This window comes from Oncorhynchus keta, chromosome 2 (assembly GCF_023373465.1).
Source record: "Oncorhynchus keta strain PuntledgeMale-10-30-2019 chromosome 2, Oket_V2, whole genome shotgun sequence".
NCBI classification, from domain to species: Eukaryota; Metazoa; Chordata; class Actinopteri; order Salmoniformes; family Salmonidae; genus Oncorhynchus; species Oncorhynchus keta.
The window spans coordinates 78,086,084-78,102,587 of record NC_068422.1 but is presented as its reverse complement, the minus strand read 5'-3'; the positions used below and the strand labels follow the sequence as shown (position 1 = coordinate 78,102,587).

The 16,504-nt window shown below is 42.0% G+C and overlaps 1 protein-coding gene across 5 annotated transcripts in view; it reads left to right on the top strand.

Annotated features, from left to right (window-relative positions):
* The window catches only part of LOC118382906 (transcription initiation factor TFIID subunit 4), a 188,399-nt gene that overhangs the window by 111,167 nt on the left and 60,728 nt on the right, over positions 1 to 16,504 (top strand). The window contains exon 13 of one of the 5 annotated variants that reach the window (XM_052484436.1): positions 2,194 to 2,250. The exons of the other annotated variants lie outside the window; for them this stretch is intronic. Coding sequence (XP_052340396.1) covers positions 2,194 to 2,250 — 57 coding nt within the window. The remainder of the gene's footprint in view (positions 1 to 2,193; positions 2,251 to 16,504) is intronic. 5 annotated transcript variants of the gene reach the window in all.

Below are 16,504 nucleotides of genomic sequence, written 5' to 3'. Positions count from 1 at the left end.
AGACAGGTACATAATTCATTAGACATACAGTATGATGTGAAGGTCAATACTGTCACCACCAACAGAATGTGTTTTGAAGGGAAATGCCCCACGGTGAGACATTAGAGAGAAGCTTGCTTCATTTAATACATCTTCAACAGAGACAATGTCCCACAGCTGATTGCATTATCACTTCCCTGTGTTAACAGCATTGTTATGGTCTGGCCCTGCCTGCCATGCAGGACATTAGAAACATTCAGACTGATGAACAATGACCCGCCTTGCCGCTGTTATAGTTGGTAATTAGGAAACTACTGCCTTGACAGCAAAGCTGTTAATTAAGCACCAAGCTTTATTTTGTTATTTTAAAAGATGCAATCTCAGGGTCTAACTGTAAGTGTCTTTAGAAGGAGTATATGACAGTAAGTTTTACTAAACACAAAATCTTTAGTATAACTGTATAGCTAATATGCAATATGTGTTGTCTGGCCTCATTATTATGTAATAGGATGGTGGCACATTAATTCATCTGACTTGTCCATTTCCACTATACACTTCCTACAGTATATTTCACTCTCTAACTGATGTATTCAAACAGTATAGTGAGGGTGGATCCAGCACCCAGCCACTGTACTGTTATGAGAGAGAGAGAGAGGGGGGTCAGGACAGCTGGGCTGACAGAGGTGATATAAAGTATGTCAGTACCACCATGGCCCTTGTAAACAGTCCATCTTTGTCCCTGTTTTCTCCCCGCTGATGGCCAGGCTCCACGCTGGGGCTCCCTTATAATTTGACCTCTCAAATAAGAATCTACTAAAATAATCCCTCCTCCGTCCATTTAAAATATGACTCAGGTCTTCAGGGGATGCTCCGGCCGACTGGAGGGCAAATGCAGTCGTTTTAGTTGAGACACCGACCAGTACGTGAACCGCCTGATATATTTAAAGCCAATTAGCAAGGAGCAGGGCAAGACGACTGCATCTGTTCATGAGGTAGTGAGGAAGGAGGGATGGAGGGAGGGAGGGAGGGAGCCAGGGCACGGGTAGCTAGACTTGCTTTCCAGCACCACTGAAGGCAAATAGCATTTGATTGCTTATAGTAGAAAAAATAAACATCGGGAGGAGCATCACGTTCAGAGATATTAATGAGGTAGTCTTTAACACCACTGGGATGACCATGCTCTTAGAGAGGTTAGGCAATGTTAAAGACACATTGGACCATTACTAGTCACATCCCTAACCTTCATTCAAGCTAAATTAATTTATGCTAGTTAAACAGGAAGTCATTTTTTAATATAATTATTCCCATTGCTATGGCAGGGGGCAGCACTGTTAGCTGCCTGTATTACCATAGTATAGACGAAGACCTACAGGTCGAAACGTTGTACAATAAAACTACGGGAGCATTCAACAGTGTATCTATCTTTCTTTCATAGACTCATAGGAAAAGTACACTGCGTCGCTGATAGCTACAGTAGGCTAGTACTGTGTTAGTGTGGTGATCTGGCAGGGTGCCACTACCTTTGAGCTTTTAGAAGAGTCCTGTATGGTTAATTGGAAGCCCTGTGGTTAACAGCTCACACAGACAGGTACAAGCTGCACAGGCAGCTCAGCTCTCACTGACTAATTACAGTGGCGCTCCAGTACTGTGGACTCTGGTCCTGACTCCAGAGAGATACGCACGCACGCATGTACGCATGTACGCATGTACGCATGTACGCACGCACACACACACACACACACACACACACACACACACACACACACACACACACACACACACACACACACACACACACACACACACACACACACACACACACACACACACACACACACACACACACACACACACACACACACACACACACACACACACACACACAGCAATGGCACTGGAACAAAAGAGGGACAGAGTGCCAGTGACTTTCTGAGTTTGAGCACATTCTCCCAGCCCTGTGTGCTCTGCTGGCTCGTGCAGAATTTTTAATAACCTCTTTTGATTAGAATCTCCCTCCAGCAGCTTATTTACGGTGGGATTTGGTGCAGGTTTAAAGGGCACTGGCCTTGGGCGCTCAATTGCACTTCTATGAATCCAAATACGATGTCCTTGACACCTTGTATCCTGTTCCCATTTTGTACTATTTTTGTGCTGGCTGCAACAGATGAGGGGGTCCTTAAACCAGCTGTTAACCTGTGTCCCCCAACTCTGCAGAGTCGCTCCAGGCAAGAGGACCCAGAGCAGGCTCGGCTGAAACAAAAAGCTAAGGAGGTAAGCGCTGTGCTGGAGATCATTACCCTTGACATTTTCCCAAGACTTCAACATATAAATGTTTCATGCCTCGCTACATATGTAATGCCATTTAAGGTCTGACTTAAAAAGTTGTAGGAATTATTTGTGCTGATTTATGTCTGCCTCGTTTGGAAAAGTGGTTATAGAACAGAGACACCACACCAAAGAGATCCTCCTCCTCTTTTCTCTCTCTCTCTCTCTCTCTTCTCTGGCTCCCCCGATAACATTTTGGAGACTGCTGTTCATTGTGCATGGCTCTTTCAAAGAGATAGATTGGGGAGCATATCAGTGTTGTGAGTACCGGTTTAATATTCACCCATAGCACTTTCTGTAGAGCCATTTGCATTGTAAGCTGATCGAAAAATGTTTACTGTCACAGTTATGTATACATTTTGGTTTAAAACTTTGAAATGGCTTTGGCACTGTAGGCGCACAAATGGGAAATATAAAAAATAAAGTAGGAAGCTACTGTGCTTATTTGTTAAATTGTACAGCTACAGTGTCTTCAGAAAGTATTCATACCCCTTGACTTATTCCACATTTTGTTGTTACTGCCTGAATTCAAAATTGATTAAATATAATGTTTTTCTCATCCATCTGCACACAATATCCAATAATGACAAAAGTGAAAACGGGTTTTTAGAATAGTTTTCAAATGTATTGAAAATTAAATACAGAAATATCTCATTTACATAAGTATTCTCACCCATGACTCAATACTTTGTAGAAGCACCTGACAGAGATTACAGCTGTGAGTCTTTCTGAGTAAGTCTCTAAGAGCTTTCCACACCTTAATTGCGCAACAATTTCCCATTATTATTTTCAAAATTCTCAAAGCTCTGTCAAATTGGTTATTGATCATTGCTTTAGAACCATTTTCAGGTCTTGCCATAGATTTTCAAGTAGATTTAAGTCAAAAAAGTTTAACTTGGCCTCTCAGTCACTGTCTTCTTGGTAAGCAACTCCAGTGTATATTTGGCCTTGTGTTTTACGTTATTGTCCTACTGAAAGGTGAATTAATCTCCCAGTGTCTGGTGGAAAGCAGACTGAACCAGATTTCCTCTAGGATTTTGCCTGTGCTTAGCTCCATTTTATTTATTTTTTATCCTGAAAAACTCACAAGTCCTTAGCAATTACAAGCATACCCATAACATGATGCAGCCACCACAATGCTTGGAAATATGGATAGTGGTAGTCAGTAATGTGTTGTATTGGATTTGCAGCAAACACATTTTTGTATTCAGGACAAAATGTTAATTTCTTTGCCACATTTTTGCGGTATTACTTTAGTGCCTTTGGAATATTTTTTTATTCTGTACATGCTTCCTTCTTTTCACTCTGTAAATTAGGTTAATATTTAGGAGTAACTACAATGTTGTTGATCCATCCTCAGTTTTCTCCTATCACAGCCATTAAACTCTGTAACTGTTATAAAGTCGCCATTGGCCTCATGGTGAAATCCTGATCGGTTTCCTTCCTCTCATTGGTCTTTGTGGTTTAATCTGTGTTTGAAATGCACTGCTTGACTGACGGATCTTACAGATAATTGTAAGTGTGGGTTACAGAGATGAGGTAGTCATTCCAAAATCATGTTAAACACTATTATTGTATGCAATTTTTACTCCTGAACTTATTTAGCTTACCATAACGAAGGGGTTGAATACTTATTGACTCAAGACATTTCAGCTTTTCATGTGTAAAAAATTATATTCTAAAAGCATAATTACACTTTCACATTATGGGCTATCGTGGGTAGGCCAGTAACCAAATAAATCTCAATTTAATACATTTTAAATTTACGATGTAACACAACAGAACGTGGAAAAAGTTAAGGAGTGTGAATACTTTCTGAATGCACTGTAGACCATGATAGATCTCTAGCAACATAGAGCTGCTTAGCCCCATTTCAATTGGGTCCATACTAGTGTACCACTTAGTATGAAGCAATGTATTGGACATGCATTCCAAGTGGTATGCTATGGACATTAGAATGGGGATCTTCTCTCCTCTCCACTCTGCTCTCTGTAAAGAGATCTTACACTACCACCACACCAGTGTGTGGGTGAAGGGATGCCTTTCATTGGCTCTGTTCATTCGTTTAGAACCTTGAGACTAGAGCTCAGCCTCCCCATAAGCCCTAGCTAGCTGCATATGCAAATGAAGCAGTGTAATAGGCTGTGCTGCGATAGGTTCGCCCCGGGGTGGTGTGATCTCCTCCCGTTAAGTGGCAGGCCGCTCATCATCTCGATGGAGCCAGATTATCTTCTGAGAAAGAAACGTGGCACGCGCACATTCTCATTTTCATTTTAGAATTTCAGAAGGAGCAGAGGGAGGGGTTGGGGGGTGAAATTGTTACTTTATGTAATGTTCAGTGCGACAGTCAGCGATGACACCAGTACAGGGGAATTTTTTTCTACGTTTTCTTCCCCCTTCTCTCTTTTTTTTGCTTAATGGCCGTCGTTTCTCAGTCCTGTGCCTCTCTGGTTTTCATCACCTGACTAGCTCAAGGGACAGAGCTAGCTGTTTGTGTCACCACGGTTACCGCAGAGGAGTCTGTCGGTGGCGGCTCCTTGTTCAGCACATCTGCACAAATTTCATCAGGATAATGAGGCTGAGCTGCTCTTCCAGGTGACTGATGGACGAGTGGACAATCTGCCAACCCTCTTTCCGAAAATAATTTTCTATGACAGTTATATACTTGTTCCAAGAAATGTGTTTGAAATTGAGTTGGCGCTGATTTGTTTGTAAAGGCAGGTGTGGTATATGGGGAGGGAACAGGGAGGTGTTGGGGAACTTTATTGAGAGTGCTTACAGGTGAATTACACCCAGTCAGAGTGGGATGATAGAGACACACTACTCTGGTAGTGTGATGGCAGCCTTGGCCCCATGTGGCCTCTATCAGACCTCTAGTTTCCACCTCAACCTAATCCATCCCCCTTCCCCGTCAGCCTTCAGTACCGCCCAGGCAGATAGCAAAAGGCATAAGGCCAAATGTGTGTAGCGCCCCTGTTTCCTCCATTCAGAAACATTCGCCCCAAAAGGTCAGATGGGCTATTTTAGAAATGCCCCCAGTGAAAATCAATGGCCAAAATGAGTATTCCTCATTTCTTTATTTTTTGGTCTGGTCTGTGTGCTCTGTCTGAAATCCCACTGAGGCAGGAGGCGAGGCAGTGCCTAATCATCAGGTCCTCTCAGCACTGAGAGAGGGATGGGGGTGGGAGTGGACCAGACCTACATACATCACAGTGTCAGACACACAGACACACTGCGGCCATAGATTCATCATCAGAACTCCATCTGGAGGCAGTGAGAGGAGAGAGGAAGACTCTCTCTGGTCTAAACTCATCATCCCCAGGACCTCACATCCCACTGGGCACATCACATCATTTCAACGTGGATAATATATAATATAATAATATAATAATATAATATAATAATATATGCCATTTAGCAGACGCTTTTATCCAAAGCGACTTACAGTCATGTGTGCATACATTCTACGTATGGGTGGTCCCGGGAATCGAACCCACTACCCTGGCGTTACAAGCGCCATGCTCTACCAACTGTGCTACAGAAGGACCACATCACTCTGGATAACTTGGTAATATTTGGTCGAGGTGTTGATCAATGAGATTACAACCTATATTCACCCAGTCAAAAAGACAGCCAAAAGTTAATTGATTTTCCAATGTGGTATCACTCTGCTTTCAACCATCTAAAAGCACAACCACATTCCAATGGAAAAACAATGTCTTATTTTTTAGTTGTCACCCAAAGTACAGTATCACTGTTCAACCATTTAAAAGCACAACTAGCACAACTGTCAGATATTTTGTTTGTATTAATACAACCGATTAATGTTATCACTGTGCAGAACCAAACAACCTGGGCTGCAATTGAAAATTACATAAAAAAATATATGGTGCAAGTGATCAATAGTCTTCGACATTATTAAAGCAATTGTAAAAATCTCCACAAACCTGCAGCGACCTATGCATTATTTTTATGAATACATAAGAAGACATTTTTAGTTACAGTAACCTCAATGAGGCCATGGATGTGTTACTCATTTTAAGGTTTAATGTTACATTAGCTTGTAAGATATTTAAATATATGTAGGCTATTACAACAGTATTACAACAGTAATTTTGAGTTGTGGTTGGTTGACAACGCAAACAACATCAACATTTGAAGGAGATGTATCTACTGCTTGAATAGTTTCATCTGAACCACCTCCCATTCTTTAACTTTTTTGGGAGTTCGGAATTCAGCATACTGTATCATTTGTTAACTTGTCAACAAGTTAATAGGCTAAATGTATCGTATTTCAGAAGTGATATTGAAATGTGTTTGCTTGTCAATGCAATCACATAATAACATTTGAAGGAGATTTATCTTCTGTTGGATAGTTTCTTCTCTGTGCCGCTAATGTAGTCTGGCTTTAATTCCAGTTTGTCTACAAATGTCACGCCCTGGCCATAGAGAGGCTTTTTATTCTCTATTTTGGTTAGGCCAGGGTGTGACTAGGTGGGCGTTCTAGTTTCTTTATTTATATGTTTTGGCTGGCTATGGTTCTCAATCAGGGCCAGCTGTCTATCGTTGTCTCTGATTGGGAATCATACTTAGGCAGCCTTTTTCCCACCTGTGTTTTGTGGGTAGTTGTTTTCTGTATAGTTTATGCACCTTTACAGAACTGTTTCTGTTTTTTTCCCACTTTATTTTGTTCAAGTGTTTTGGTTAATAATCATGAACACTTACCACTCTGCGTTTTGTCCGATCCTCATTACGTCGAGAGCCGTGACAACCAATTAATAATTGATATGTTGGATTTACGTTCCATCTCAACCAAAAAGTGAAAGAAAAGGACTAAATCAAATCAAACTTGAAATGCACTTTAAATAAAGTTTGATGTGATTTAGTCCTATTCTTTAACTGATTTGGTCACGTTTATTTTGCTCTGTTAAACCTGCCCTTTGGAATGACTTCGATAGCAACAGTGAATCTGTTTTGTTTTTTAAGTGGAGATCTCTCAACAATCGTTCTCACGATATCACATTGGTAAAGGTCAGTGACAAATATCAAAGTTTATCAGGGCTGGCTCAGTTAAAACCCTGGAAGGGAGACCAAAGGGTACCTGTAGATAGATCAATTCTCTAGTAGGGAGGTGCTGCCCAGCCTATAGTTTTTTGTCTGAAAGTGGATATAACGTTGAAGATCTGACGTGGTTTTAAAGGTACAAATTCTACATATTTTATACAAGGGTTTGTCTATGTTGCAATTTGGTTACCATGATGACATAATCCTGTGGTTGAAATGTTACCCTCAAAATAAGAGTTGATGACGTTTTTCAAATTCAATGTATTTTTATTTTCCACATAGATTCCACATCACAATACGTTGACAAATAACGTTGAAACAACGTTTATTCAACCAGTGTGTTCCCAGTGGGATGGTTCTGGCTTTTAGCCTATGATTGGTTGGGAGGAGTCGGTCAAACGTCTGTCAGCTGATTGGGATAAATGGTTTCCTAGAATTTGTTGCCTTTGTAAGGACAGGCTTATTTTGATGATGGCCCTTATCCTCCTAATTACATTCTTGATCAAACCAGCTAAGAAATGCAGGTCATTGATGTTTCGGGCCATGGCTTCAGAATCTAATTTGTCGAAAACCATAAATAATTAATGGTAAATGTGTTATTGAAAAGCCCAATTATATTTTATACGCCACATGCAATGCCAAGGCTGAGTGCAAAGCTTTTGCTTCAGGTTTGCCACTAAAAGAAACATATAGATAATTGAAATGGTTGTAAAATGGGTTACAGACTTATCACAGCTTGATACACCTATGATAAACTTCCTGGCAAAATAGGAATTGAAAGAGGTGAACTTTGGCATCATCAGGTGACATGTTGATGCAGAGGAATATCAGGCGATAGACAGTTGGACGCAGAAGCCTGTCTTTTGTTCCTTCCTCAAACACACCTGATTTTATATAATCAACTAATCATGGTCTTCAGTCTGACATGATTAGCTAAGCAGGTGTGTTACTGCAGGGCTGAAATGAAAGCCTGCACGCCCAGCTGCTATCCAAGACTGGAGTTTTACATAAAGATGATCCTCCACAAGAATTGAACATAGCTAGAGTATTTAGAGGCATATCACTATACAGTTTATGTGTTTGACTATAAGGACTGTCAGTGAGACTGTTGTTAAGACAGCTCTTGGTTGCTCTGAATGACACCCCATATCAGCAGGTCACAGGGGGCTGAGGGGTGTTGGGGTGGGGGTGAGATGCGGAGCCCCTGTCTTCCCTTCCTCTCTTTCTCATCCAGCCAGTCGGATCTGTGTCCTTGCAGCGTTGCTCCACTTTACCTCAGAGTGATTCCAGACCCGTGTGAAACTGAGAGCTGTCCAATGGGAATCGCTCAGCTTTTTGTTAGAATAATTTTCTCAAATATTTTTTTCCTCCTCAGGCGTTCAGAGGGAGTTTTTTTCTTGCCTCGTTTGCACACAGGATTGATCATGAAATGTCTTGATCCACGCAGCAATGAATTCTGCCCTCGCTCAACTCTCAACCTTGTATGGCACCAATTAAAAGCAAGAGGCGTTATATGGACAGTATGTCCTAGCCAGATGCATAAACATCTACATACATCCACATAGTGTATTACTGGATTGACTTGGAGTCAGTAGCATCAACATGACATAGAAACACTGGTCAACATTTTTACATTTTCTCTTCCCACCTCCATCAAGAGATATTGTAGATTTAGCCAACTTATTTTAATTATAACCTCTGGATGTAACCAATGTGCTCCAAGACATCATTGGCTCTAAGACACATGTTCATGATTTCAGCATCCCCACAGATGACCAGGTCACATTTAGCCTGTAAAGGCGCTTGTGCAACAGGCCCCGTCATGCAGCGCTATTTCTCCTCTATTGTCAGAGGTGTCAGAGGACAAGGCTACAGTGCCATGCTTATTAGTGCTTTTGTGTCTGTTTTATCTGTGGTCGGCCTCTCATCACGTGGCCCCACAGAACCCGTCATCGTACCCATTGTAGAGCGCTCGCTGTTAGGCATGCTCAGGCTAAAGCCTGTCAGAATAATCACTATGATTATGAAGCCAGTTTGGGCTAGTTAACAGAGCGCTGACATTTGGTGATATACTGTAAGGACCAACACATGGCAGTAAATCTCTCCGTTTCATTGAACTTTACGTTTGGCTTTTAAAATATGCTCTTTGAGAGTCTCTGTACATGGAAGATTGTGTTCTACTACAGGAAAAACAGTGAGGTTAAGTACCTCTAACCTCTTAGTGGTTATTACAAATGTGTATGTAGATACATGCAAATATCAGATATCCACACGTCTTCTCAAATATTTCCCATGGTTGAAGTGTTTCATCAGTGTTGTTTGAAAGATCAAAGTGGGGCTATTTAATTGTTCATTTAATTATTTCAGAATGAAGATCTGTTTTGATGAACTCCTCAACATGCACAGCCTAGTCCACACTAGCACTATTTTTATTTATTTGTTGCTTTGTTGTCTGGAGTTTCAACTTCTTTCAGTTTTTTTCCCTTTCTTTTTTTCCTCAAGACATATTATAAAAAAAAATCACCAGGCTTTTAAAAATACCTTTGGTGTTCCTGTGTGTTTTGGAATATTACAAAGTCCTGTAATGAGAATGAAAACAACAAAAAGGAGATTTGCCTCAGAGGGAGATTGCGGCTCGTCTTCTCTTGCAAAAGAAGCCTGTAGGAGCACTTTTTCTTGTGCGCTGTAGCACTCCTTGGGACTCCAGCGACAGGGAATTGGGTACGCTGAGCTACGCCGTGGCGGGGTGCCAGCCAGCCTCCCTCCGTTCCCGGGATAACAGGGAGGAGAGGAGGCAGATTTGAGGACACGTCCACCAGGGAACAAACACCACACACACAGAGGAGAGAAGAAGATCTAAATCCTGACCAGCCAGACTACCTCATATTCTCTTAACTCTTTCCTTTATAAACTGTACCTGCACTGGAGAACAATAGCTCAACCAGCCTGCCCTTTTTTATTTGAGAAATGTAATTTGTATAGAACTTCACAGGGAAGGAAGAGGAGGGTAGTGTAAAAGAGAGGGTCTTTCTTGTGAGTTGATTCTCTAAGTGTGCCAGCTCTTCCCGCATGTTTCCATTAGATTGTCATGTTGGCTAATTAGAGAGCGGCAGCATGATTCACCTTGGTAATTAGCAGGACTTGCACACCACGTGCCTGGAGGCTAGTGTGAAAGAAGAGAGCCCTCAGAGCCCTGCAGTCTCCTCTCCCTCCGCTGCATGCCTGCCTTCTCTCTCTCTCCCTGCTTCCCCGTGAAGATTCTCTTTCTCTCCCTGCTTCCCTGTGAAGATTCTCTCTCTCTCCCTGCTTCCTGTGAAGATTCTCTCTCTCTCTGCTTCCCTGTGAAGATTCTCTCTCTCCCTGCTTCCCTGTGAAGATTCTCTCTCTCTCCCTGCTTCCCTGTGAAGATTCTCTCTCTCCCTGCTTCCCCGTGAAGATTCTCTCTCTCCCTGCTTCCTGCGAAGATTCTCTCTCTCTCTCTGCTTCCCCGTGAAGATTCTCTATCCCTGCTTCCCTGTGAAGATTCTCTCTCTCTCCTGCTTCCCGTGAAGATTCTCTCTCCCTGCTTCCTGTGAAGATTCTCTCTCTCTCCCTGCTTCCATGTGAAGATTCTCTCTCTCCCTGCTTCCCTGTGAAAATTCTCTCCCTGCTTCCCTGTGAAGATTCTCTCTCTCTCTCTGCTTCCCGTGAAGATTCTCTCTCTCCCTGCTTCCCTGTGAAAATTCTCTCTCCCTGCTTCCCTGTGAAAATTCTCTCTCTCCTGCTTCCATGTGAAGATTCTCTCTCTCCCCTGCTTCCCGTGAAATTTCTCTCTCTCTCTCTCTGCTTCCCTGTGAAGATTCTCTCTCTCTCCCTGCTTCCCTGTGAAGATTCTCTCTCTCTCTCTGCTTCCCTGTGAAGATTCTGTCTCTTCTCATCTACCTTACACTTTTTGATTTAGAAATGAATAAATCATGGCGATCGTCCTCGTCCTCTTGAATATCTGAGTTCACATCTTTCCTTGATGCAAATGATACGTGATCAATAGAAAGGTGATGAGCACTGAATCTCTTTCAAAAGAGAGAGAGAGAGGGAGAGAGAAGACTGCTAGCACAAGCACGGTCGCATGTAAAGGAGACCATGTGAAAGAAGAACATTTCAAGTTGGACATTTTCCCTTAGATAAGCATTATTTTTAATGATCACCGCTTTCCTGGCGCTTCCTTATAATGCTGCTGCTTGAATATGCTTATCGGTGATTTCTGGGTTCCTCTGTTTAAAACTCCTATTCTTTAAAAAATATTCTACAAATGTTATTCTAAGGAATTAAAATACTATCTCTGTGGATGGGTTTTGGAGTGTGTTTTATACACAACCAATTTTTATAAACACAGTCTTTATACACGGTTTAATTTCTGCAAATAAGTTGCAAATAAATACGAACCGTAGTGTCATGATAGTGGCCCTCACATAATGACCTTAGCTCCGGGGAGGGCTTCATGGCGCTGAATAATTGGTTGTTGGCTCTGGAAATAGTTGTGACGTATCCATCCAGCTCAGGAGAAAATATATAACATGCTGAGACTGTAACTAGGGTTCATTTCCATAGGTAACGTATACGTATAATAAGTATGGCAGCAAACAGATGCTTTCTTCATCTCTCGATTTTATGGTGAAGAAAACACGACTGAAATTCCTCAATGTGGTATTAATCACTGTACATGAATCTATTCATCGAGATAAGCATGTCTATGTATAATCCTTGGTTAATGCAGTGACTCATACCTACCTACAGTATGTGTGTTTACTCAGAATAAATACATATTGTGGTGCATAAAACATTTGTAAAAACAAAAATTGAAAGACGTTATTATTTATTTTCTTTCCTGTATCTATTTATCTAGTTAAAGGGCCAATCTGAGATTGCTACATCCATTTTTGACTTTTAAATAGATTATATACAGTGCCTTCAGAAAGTAGTCATACCCTTGACTTATTCCACATTTTGTTGTGTTACAGCCTGAATTCAAAATTGAATACCTTTTTTCTTTTCTCACCCATCTACACACAATACCCTATAATGACAAAGTGAAAACATATTTTCCAGAAATATCTCATTTACATCAGTATTCACACCCCTGAGCCAATACTTTGTAGAAGTGCCTTCGGCGTCAAATACAGTCTTGGGTATGTCTATCAGCTTTTCACATCTGGATTTGGGGATTTTCTCCCATTCTTCCTTTAAGATTTTCTCAAGCTCTGTTAAGTTAGATGGGGAGTAGCAGTGAACAGCAATCTTCAAGTCTTTCCACATATTTTCAATGGGATTCAAGTCTGGGCTTTGGCTGGGACACTGAAGGACTTTCACATTCTTGTTCTGAAGCCATTCCAGTGTTGTTTTGGCTGTATGCTTGGGGTCATTGTCCTGTTGGAATGTAAATCTTCACCCCAGTTTAAGGTTGTTTGCACTCTGAAGCAGGTTCTCATCAAGGATTTACCTGTATTTGACTCCATTCATTGTTTCCTCTATCCTTACCAGTCTCCCAGTCCCTGCCGCTGAAATGCATCCCCATAGCATGATGCTGCCACCACCATGTTTCACAGTAGGGATGGCGTCCGGCGGGTCATGAGCTGCGCCTGGTTTTATCCAAAACTATTATCAGACCACAGAATATTTTGCCTTTCACATGCCTTTTCGCAAATTCCAGTCGTGCTGTCATGTGCCTTTTTCTCAGGAGTGGCTTCTGTCTCTCCCATAATGTGCTGTAGAGACTCCATGACCAAGGTCATTCCTGCCCAGTTGCTCAGTTTGGTCGGAGGGACAGCTCTAGGCAAAGTCTGGGTAGTTCCATATTTTTTCCCCAGATGTATGCCTCATCACAATTCTATCTCAGAGATCTAAGGACAGTTCCTTGGACTTCATGGTATAGTTTCTGCTCTGACATGCACTGTCAGCTGTCGGACCTTATATAGACAGGTGTGTTTCTTTTTAAACCATGGCCAAACAATTGAAATGGCCACAGATAGACTCCAGTCATGTTGTAGCGACACTTCAAAGTAAATCGGATGAACCTGAGCTCAATTTGGAGTGTCATAGCAAAGGGGTGTGAATAATTACTCTATATGAATGAGATATTTCTGTATTTCATTGTCAATACATTTTCTGAAAGCATGTTTTCACTTAGTCATTTTATTTCACCTTTATTTAACCAGGTAGGCTAGTTGAGAACAAGTTCTCATTTACAACTGCGACCTGGCCAAGATATAGCAAAGCAGTGTGAGACAAGCAACAACAAAGAGTTACACATAAAATAAACAAACATACAGTCAATAATACAGTAAAAAAGTATATATACAGTGTGCACAAATTAGGTAGGATAAGGGAGGTAAGGCAATAAATAGGCCATAGTGGCAAAATAATTACAATATAGCAATTAAACACTGGAGTGATAGATGTGAACAGGAGATGAATGTGCAAGTAGAGATACTGTGGTGCAAGGGAGCAAAATAAATAAATAACAGTATGGGGATGAGGTAGTTGGATGGGCTATTTACTGATGGGCTATGTACAGGTACAGTGATCTGTGAGCTGCTCTGACAGCTGCTGCTTAAAGTTAGTAAGAGAGATATGAGTCTCCAGTTTCAGTGAATTTTGCAGTTCGTTCCAGTCATTGGCACCAGAGAACTGGATGGAAAGGCGGCCATAGTAGGAATTGACTTTGGGGGGTGACCAGTGAAATATACCTGCTGGAGTGCGTGCTACACGTGGGTGCTGCTATGGTGACCAGTGAGCGGAGATAAGGCAGGGCTTTACTTAGCAAATAATTATAGATGACCTGGAGCCAGTGGGTTAGGCCAGTGGGTCAGCCAACAACAATTATGGGGTGTTGTGTGTAGATGGGTAAGAAAAACATCTATTTAATCCATTTTGAATTCAGGCTGTAACAAAACAAAATGTGGAATAAGTCAAGGGGTACGAATACATTCTGAATGCACATCGATTTTTGAAGAATATACAGTACCAGTCAAAAGTTTGGACATACCTACTCCTTCAAGGGTTTTCTTAATTCTTTGTTATTTTCTCCATTGTATAATAATAATGAAGACATCAAAACTATGACATAACACATATGGAATCATGTAGTAACCAAAAAGTGTTAAACAAATCAAGATATATTTAATATTTTTCAAAGTAGCCACCCTTGGCATTCTCTCAACCAGCTTCATCAGGAATGCTTTCCAACAGTCGTGTAGGAGTTCCCACATATGCTGAGCAATTGTTGGCTGTTTTCCTTCACTCTGCGGTCCAACTCATCCCAAACCATTTCAATTGGTTTGAGTTTGGGTGATTGTGGAGGCCGGGTCATCTGATGCAGCACTCCATCACTCTCCTTCTTGGTCAAATAGCCCTTACACAGCCTGGAGGTGTGTTGGGTCATTGTCCTGTTGAAAAACAAATGATAGTCACACTAAGCGCAAATCAGATGGGATGGCGTATCGCTGCAGAATGCTGTCGTAGCCATGCTGGTTAAGTGTGCCTTGAATTCTAAATAAATCACAGACAGTGTCACCAGCAAAGCACCCCAACACCATCACACCTCCTCCTCCATACTTCACGGTGGCAACCACACATGCGGTGATCATCCGTTGATCATCCGTTCACCTACTCTGCGTCTCACAAAGACACGCCGGTTGGAACCAAAAATCTCAAATTTTTACTCATCAGACCAAAAGACAGATTTTCACCAGTCTGAAGTCCAATGCTCGTGTTTCTTGGTGTCCTTTAGTAGTGTTTTCTTTACAGAAAATTGACCATGAAGGCCTGATTCACGCAGTCTCCTCTGAACAGTTGATGTTGATATGTGTCTGTTACTTGAACTATGTGAAGCATTTATTTGGGCTTCAATTTCTGACGCTGGTAATCTCTGATGAACTTATCCTCTGCACTGACCTTCATGTCTTAAAGTAATGATGGACTGTCATTTCACTTTTCTTTTTTGAGCTGTTCTTGCCATAATATGGACTTGGTCTTTTACCAAATAGGGCTAGTGGTTGGGTGCCTGTTTTGTTATCGTTTGAACTGCAGATAGCCCCTTTAAATCAACCTGTATACCACAGATGTACTTTAGCTCTACCAAACACAGCCCCACATCAGTAGGTCAGGGCTGAAACATGGGGAGACATAGCAGATTGGCCCAGTCATATTGGATGTCTACTGAGTTGAGATGAGGTTGGAGATCTGATCGGCGATTTAGCTTAGACTCCCTCGCTTAACTACCAGGCATTTTAAATGAGAAAAGGCCTTACAGCTCACAGATGTTCATAGAACGGAGAGACAGACTGCCTCATATAGTTACTAAAAAAAAAGTCTGCTGTGCGGGTGTCAAGTAATGAAATCAAATGCATGGATTTAGGTAGCTGCATAAGTAGGAAGTTAATGCACGTACCCAGGCACGCACACACACACATGCGTGTACACACACCTCAGAATACAGTATATAGGTTATTATATGGGTTGTTTTGGCCCTGGCGAGTTCCCCTGCTGTGCCCCCTCGGCCCTCAGACCAGGTCTGGGCTGGGGGTAGAGATCAGCAGAGGCCCCCTGCCCTGCCTTTATCCTGGGCTCTTTTAGAGGGCAGAGAGCCCCCTGCTCCTCTCCTCCACAGCCCCACAGCCATCTGTGACGTCAGCCCTGCCTGCCCTGCCTCCTCTCTGCTCTGCGTTCTGCTCCACCAAGGACATCTGTCTGTAAGCGTCTGGGGGCCGCGAGGCGAGCAGCTAGTCCCCAGGCCAGGGGTAGAAGCCTTTGTTACCAAGCGAACTGCACAGATAGAAAACGTCAGGTTGGACATCGTGGCTTATGGAACTGACTCCTCTGTGTATGTGGGGTTTATCTGATTGCTGTCTGTCTGAAGAACGATCTCTCTCTAGCTGTCTGCCTTTCCCTGTTTCAGACATTTTTGCATCATGTAGAGAACATGGACATCGTGTTCTTTCCTTGTGAGGAGACAAATAACTGTGCATAGGTTTTTATGTGGGTTTGACACTTGAAGGGCTGAATTGTTTGTGAAACATTTAGGGCATAGCCCTGACTGAGTTTTTACTGCTGTAAATAATTCAGAAAAGGAACAACCAAGTAAATAAGCATGGGAAAACCT